Raw genomic sequence first — 6,854 nt, 5'->3', positions numbered from 1 at the left:
CCTCAGGCTCCGCAGGCCGGGCGCCATCTTGGGCGGCCCATCGGAGTCACCTGACTACACCCCCCGCCCCGCGCAGCCGCCGCGGCCCGCGATTTCCTGCTCTCCGAGGAGAGGCCGGCGGCCGTTCCGGGGCGCCTCGCCCCCTGGCAGCCGTTGTTTATGAAAACGGCCGCGTTCCGCTGCCGCGGGGGCTGAGCCGGCCGGGGTCAGGAAGCGCCGGCGGCTCCTCCCTCTGCCCTGCTCCTCCTTCTCCTCCTCGCCCATGTCCGTTCCAAGATGGCCGGTAAGTGGGGCTGGCCGGCGGCGGCGGCGGGCGGCAGGGCGGGGGGCGCCGCCGCCGCCGGGCTCGCTCGCCTCAGCCGCCCGCGGGGCTGCCGCCGCCGCCCGCCCCGCAGCCCTCCGAAACCAACCCCCCGGTGTCTCTCTTTTGTTTTTATTTGTAGGGATCCCTTTGTATTTTGTGGATTTGCAGGATGACTTAGATGATTGTGAGTAACTGTTTTTATTTTTCTGTCTCCTCCTCCTTAGGCCCTGCCCTCTCCCCCCACCCCAGGGTCCTTCCTTCACCCTTTTTTCCATCTCCGCGTTTTTTATCCGGATTAGGGCGAGCGGGGGATTTGAGGTGGCCAGTACCGGTAGGCGAAGGCTCGCAAGGTGCCCGGCTTCACGAGTTGGAAGGACGTAGGCAGCCGTGTGCCCGCGCGAGCGCCGTTCCGGATTGCGATGTGGCTGCTGATAAGCAGCTCCTTGTTGCGCCCCGGGTTAAGTTTCGGGGCCGTTCGCCTCGGGCGTTGGGCTAGTCTGTAAGCGTGAACTGATAGGCAGGTCCCGCAGAGGCTCGGTAGCCGCCGCCGAGGCTGTGGCGGCCCTTCCGCCGGGCCGGGCGGCGGCGGCTCGGCGCTGACAAGGCTGAGGGGGCTCCCGGCCGCCGGCGCCGGTCAGCGCGGCCGGAGGCTCGTGGCGGGGCGGGGGGGTCCCGAGGCCGTCGTCGTCTTTCCTCGGAACGGATCGTTTTGGCTTTCGCAAACGGCTGCTGCGGAGATGAGTTTTGTATAAACGACACCTTAAACAACGGCCCGGGAGGAACCCGTCCGGCGTTGTTTTAGAGGATTACAGAATCACAGAACGGTTGAGGTTGGAAGGGACCTCTGGAGATCATCTAGTCCAACCCCCCTGCTCAAGCAGGGTCCTCCAGAGCATATTGCCCAGGATCACATCCAGACGGGTTTTGAATATCTCCAGGGAAGGAGACTCCACCACCTCTCTGGGCAACCTGTTCCAATGCTCTGTCACCCTCCCAGTGAAGAAGTTTTTCCTCAGGTTCAGGTGGAACTTCCTGTGGTTCAGTGTCTGCCCGTTGCCATTAACCCCTTTTGTAGTTGTTGTTTTTTGGAAATTAGCCTCGGGTATTTTAAGGACTTTCTAGCTGTGGTGATTCACGTGAAGGAGACTTTCAAATGCTTTAGTGGCTACTAAAGGTGGTATTTATTTTACTTTTTTTTTTTGTTTTTACATCCTTGGGGCAGTTGCCCAGATATTCAGCAGGACATCGTTGTTTTGGGCACGTGTGTACCTCAGAAGCAAGGAATAAAAACACAGCTTGTCTTGGGCCCAGGTTGGCTCCTGGAAATCGGTGTTTTTAGGTTTAGTACGATGTCTTGGTTCTAGGCCAGGCTGACAGCTCAAGCTCAAGCTGGTATGCTTCAGCACTTTGTAACAGGATTAGGGCTGCATGTGTGTCAGACAGCTTGGTAAGAAACCTTACTCAAAATTAAGGAGATAAATCTTTGACCGTTAATTATTTAAATTTATATTGTGGTTTCACTGGCACTGTGGATGCTGGACTGGCTTTTCTGCTTAGAAATGAAAACTGATACTTGAATTTGTTTCTTGTGATTCTTACTGATTTATTTACCATGCAAACGTTACTGTTTAATAGTTCTTGAAAATGTGTAACAGAAGGATGTTTTTTTTGCCTAACCTATTGTAAAGAAGCAAACGTAGGAAGTAGGCAGTCTTGAGGAACAGCAGGAGAAACGTGATATGCAGGGACATCCTCCATCACAAGCAGGAAAATCATTCAATGGAATTTTGTTAATTGCTGCTGTTAAATGTTGCTTTCTGTCTTTGAGGTTTCTGCATTTTACTGCTAGGTAGCAGAAAAGCTTGTGTCACCTGCGTTTTGGTTAAGTTTAGAAAAAGCTTAAGGGTTGTTTTTTTCTGAGATGAAAACGGTGTGTAAACGGTGAGATTAATCGTATACAAGACTTGTGATAGTTCTTGGCTCATCTTATGTTTGTATCTTTATGTGCATGGCAAAATGTCTTTAACAGATAGATGTCTTCTGCAGATAGATTTATTTGTAACAGTTTGCGTCTTAAAGAATGGATTTAAAAGAGTACTTTCCTTCCTAAATACAGTCACCTATTTGAAAAGCTAGAGATCTTAAAAAGTTAAAATAGGAAGAACTTGGAGGATAATACTTGAAATAAATGTATTTAATGTATGGATTTGAAAACTTGATAACAGTGTGTAAGAAGTTGCTTAAAAGAAAGGTACTTAAGGGTTATTGCTTGCTGCAGTAAATGAAACAAGCTCATGTCAAGACCTTAGACACCAAAAAGTACATGTGTTGAGTAGTGGTTTTAAATGAGGAGGAAGCTTGCTGATACCCTTGAATGTGCTTATGCTCGCTTTAAAGACAGTTTGGCAGGGGTCAACACATCTATCTCACCCTGAGTTCCTTTAACAGCAGAAAAGCTGCAAGAGTTCCTTTAACAGCAGAAAAGCTGCAAGAGTTCCTTTAACAGCAGAAAAGCTGCAAGAGTTCCTTTAACAGCAGAAAAGCTGCAAGAGTTGCTGCTGCAGTACCTTACTTAAGTGTTGAAAATATTTGTTTCCTTCTTTGCCCCCCCCCTTTTTTTAAGAGCCTTCATAGTGCTAATGAATACTTAGCTGTTTGAACTGATTGGGTTTTTCTGAATTGCTCCCTTCTGCCTTTCCCATTTTCCACTCCCTCTAATAAAGAAACAAAAGATACCAGTCCGTCATTTGAGTTCTGTTTGAGTGAGTTAAGTACAAGCAGCAGCAATAAATGCAAACTTCCCGTAGCCCTATGCTCTGTGTCTTGGCCTTGAATTGGGGGTAATCATCATAAGAAGTTAAGAGGGCTGTTTGTTCTCCATTCAGTGTTCAGCCTTTGGCCATTCGCTATTGGGTGCTTAGTCTTCCGCTCTTCTGTTGAGACCATCAGTATAGAATTTGTTCGGTAAGTTGATAAAAAATTTTTTATCCTTGTAGGCAAAACTCTGATTTGAGATATGAAGTTAATCTTCAGACAAAGCGAATCTTATCGTGTTTGAATTTGAAGCAAGAATTAATAAACATATATTTTATGTGAGTCACTTAAAATTTGTGTATGAGTGAATCAGTTTCAGGGTGAGCACATGCACAAAGGGAAGCATCTGTTGTAAAGCACTATTAGCATCTCATTTATGATTTAAAAATCAGAAGCCTTCATTATCTTCATTAATTTGACAGTGCACTAAAAATTATGGCCTTGAAAGCTGTCATTTTTGTTACAGTAGAGTTCAGAAGCCCCATCTAGGTAGAGATATTGTACTAATCAAATGACTCTAAGAAAGAGTTAATGGTGCATTTTAAGAAACTTTCAGTGAAATTAATCACTGGAACTGCATTTCTAATTTCTGAACTAAATAAATTGGTGAAATAGCATTGTCCTCTCTGAGGAAAACGTACTGTGTTGTCCTCAGTTCCACTGAACAAAGTCTGGAGGATTACTTTGAATTAGGGGAAGTAATAATAAAATCTACATAAATTCTTGGAGTACAGATAGAAACCTTATTTTTATAAGGCAATACAAATCCCCTTTCCTGAGTAAGGAAAATATTTAAAAACATGTTTTTCATCCTAAAAACAGTGTGAGAGAAAATGTCCTTGAGCTCATGAAATTTTGCATTGTGAACTAATGTGTAAGATTTTGGTTTGGAGAATTAGAGCGTAATGAAGTGATACTTGCTAGCGATGTTGAATTGCATGGTTGGTTAAATCCTGTGACACCACAGGTGTTCCTTGTAGGCTCTAAGCAGCTTTTGAGTCTAGGTCAAACTAAGGCGTATTAAATTCAAATTCAGCTGTGGATGTCTCTGGTATTCTGGTATATAGACAGATAGATTTCAAACGGGTGTATTTGATATCGTTAGAAGGAAAAATACTGAATGCTTGGTTCACCTGTGGAAGAATTGGAAGAATATTGGATACATTAAGAAGTACTAGTTCTTTTCTTTTTTTTTTTTTGGTGATTTATTTGTTAGTACAGCAGTGTGTTCTGAATCGTGTAAGTACCTTTTTTATGAGAAGCAAAAAAAACTTTAAAAATTCTTGAGAGAAGACAAAATGGATTCTGCCACGACTATTCCTAATTTATGTGTACTGAGACGGTCCAGCTGTAGTATTGTAGTCAAACTTAGAATTGAGATTTATTTCTATGTCACTTAAATTGGTAGGAATTCTGCTGAAATATTTGAAGGGGGACCAATAGTGAAGTGAACTGATAAGTGCTTTCATTTTTAAACTGTTTTTTAATTCAGGAGCAAATGGGCACCAGATAAAATTAATGGCAGGCATCTTGATTTTTAAGCCATAATAAATCTTCCTTTTTACAACAGGTGGCTAGCCTCAAGAATTAGCTAGTAACAGTGTGTGGATTTTAAAATGAGTATTAATGTAATTGCATAGGCATAGCCACAGTTTATTTTTGGAGATGGAAAGAGATTGTTACAATTTCAGAAGGGAATACAGTCTGACATACATTGAATAATTTCCTGTGAGCTTTCATGATACAGTAGTTCTCTTTCGAAGCAGATAAATGTTGGATGCAACCTCTTCAGATATTATGCTTGGTGGGAAAGCTAGCCCTGAAACGTGTGAACATGTCAATCCCTGCTAGGTCTGTGCAATGTAAAGTGTATGTACTTGCATGGATACAGGTTTTGAGCCTGTCAATGCTTTAAAAACACATAAAGAACAACCACTAGAAAGAGTAATGGTCAGTTGAATGGAAATAAGAACGTCAGTAGAACAAATACATAGTCTCTTTAAAAGAATGAATACCTAACACGTTTCTGATGATGTGGCTGTGAGTTGTTTCTGATATCTGTGTATATGTTTGAAAATATGAACGCTTGATCTCATTCCAAAGCTTTCTTCCAACTGAATCCTGTTGAGCTAGTTGTCTGAAAGAATTGCAGAATTGCTCTAGTCTGTTATTTCAAGTAGGTTCCTGGGAAACGCTTAGCTTTCATGGGATACCAGTTTGCTGTTCCCCTACCCCGAAGACCCATGTACAGCACTTTGCCTCAACTATGTTCAGATAATTTCTTTCTGAGATTAGCTGTTTCTTGTTGAGATTAGCTGCATTTCTGTTGAGAATGTTTTGGCCTGAATTTCTGTCTGATGCTGGAACCATGTTTCGTTGAACTTCATCTCCACATGTGTATAATTTGCCTCAATAGCTTTCACTTTCTTTTATATTGAGGACAGTGGAAGGATATGTGTGCCTATTCTAATAAATATTTCCCGGTAAAAATAACGGATAATTCTTGTGAGTTTGAAAATTCAACAAGGTGATCCTCCAAAGATGTGACCCATTTAAGGAAGACAGAAAGCAAAACGTGGGTGTTACATATTTGGAAAGCAAAGTTATATATGTGAAATCAGTTTTTTCTTCTGTAGGAAAAAAGCTGAGAGTCGGTACCAGCATAGCTTAATGTTAATTGATTTCTACAGGAGGTAGAGCACTGAATCAATCCAGTATACAAATACAGTCTACAGTCTCTCACTAAGACTGTCATTGGTACTAGAGCTTTTTTTCATATAAAAAGTTATTTATAACAGGTATTAATGTGGTTCAGAGCCAAAGTTCATTATGCCAGGTCTCAGCTAAGGGGTTCTTTAGGGAAGAGTTTTGATAGTATAAAATCAATGATAGAAGAAGTGTGAGGGTAGACTTGAAGCTTAATTATCCTGATTAAGGCACAACCATTTAAATCCTGAAAAGATTGTTATATCAGAGACCTTGGAATTACATATGCAAGTCACTTAACCTACTGGCAACTTCATATTGCGTTTTGGAATAATAAGGATGGAAGACTTGCAACAAACAACCCCCCCGGCTTTTTAGTGATTGGGATGGCAATCACTATTGGGAAGGGCTATAATATTTTTATTAAACCAGAATACTTAATATAGCACTCTGAATAGTAACAAATGGATATGAAAAGCGTGTCAGTGGGAGAGGTTATTCCCATTCTTCCCACTTTATAAACAGGGGAAACTGGTGCTGTGAATGAAATGAATTCTAGTTTGCTTTTAGGTATTTGGCCAAAGCTTGGCACTTTTTTAATGGAAGTACTATGCAACTTTTCCTTCCTGAAGACAGGAGGTCTCTGTCTAAAGGGGCATAACCTGGGGTGCCTACAATATGTTCTCATAGTCTTAGTTTAAAATACAGTATATTTGGCGTGTCATTTTACTTTCAGTTCTTAAGTTATATTCTTCCTTTACTGATTTAAGTACCTAATATCATGTCCTGCCAAGTCAGAAAAACAATTTGGCAGAGTTATCCTATTCCCTTTCCTCTTCGCTGTCAGTCTTCTAAACATTTCTGTCCGTAACCTGTAATCGAGTGCGTGTTACTGGATTAGATGCTTATAACCCCGGGTGGGCAAACTTCAACAGTTGGTATGGTAAAATTTTGTTAAACCTCCTTTGAAACCTGATCTTTTAAAGATGACAGATTTGCATGGGAAAGCCTGTTTTTGATAGGTCTGCAG

General features: G+C 42.3%; 1 protein-coding gene across 3 annotated transcripts in view; it reads left to right on the top strand.

Annotated features, from left to right (window-relative positions):
- The first annotated feature begins 102 nt into the window (after positions 1–102).
- LOC104141235 (serine/threonine-protein phosphatase 4 regulatory subunit 1) overlaps positions 103–6,854 on the top strand; it is a 32,079-nt gene continuing 25,327 nt past the window's right edge. Inside the window, exons 1-3 of one of the 3 annotated variants that reach the window (XM_068912002.1) lie at positions 148–283; positions 444–488; positions 3,190–3,268. Coding sequence is in view for 2 of the 3 variants with exons in the window: in XM_068912000.1 (XP_068768101.1) it covers positions 277–283; positions 444–488 (52 nt within the window). In the remaining variant the exon portion in view is untranslated. Of the gene's footprint in view, positions 284–443; positions 489–3,189; positions 3,269–6,854 lie in introns of all 3 variants that reach the window. The other 2 variants (XM_068912000.1, XM_068912001.1) reach the window with 2 other exon arrangements.

The sequence above is a fragment of the Struthio camelus genome, chromosome 18 (genome assembly GCF_040807025.1).
Source record: "Struthio camelus isolate bStrCam1 chromosome 18, bStrCam1.hap1, whole genome shotgun sequence".
NCBI lineage: Eukaryota > Metazoa > Chordata > Aves > Struthioniformes > Struthionidae > Struthio > Struthio camelus.
Note: the sequence above shows the minus strand (reverse complement) of the source record. Positions and strands in the feature narration are given on the sequence as shown.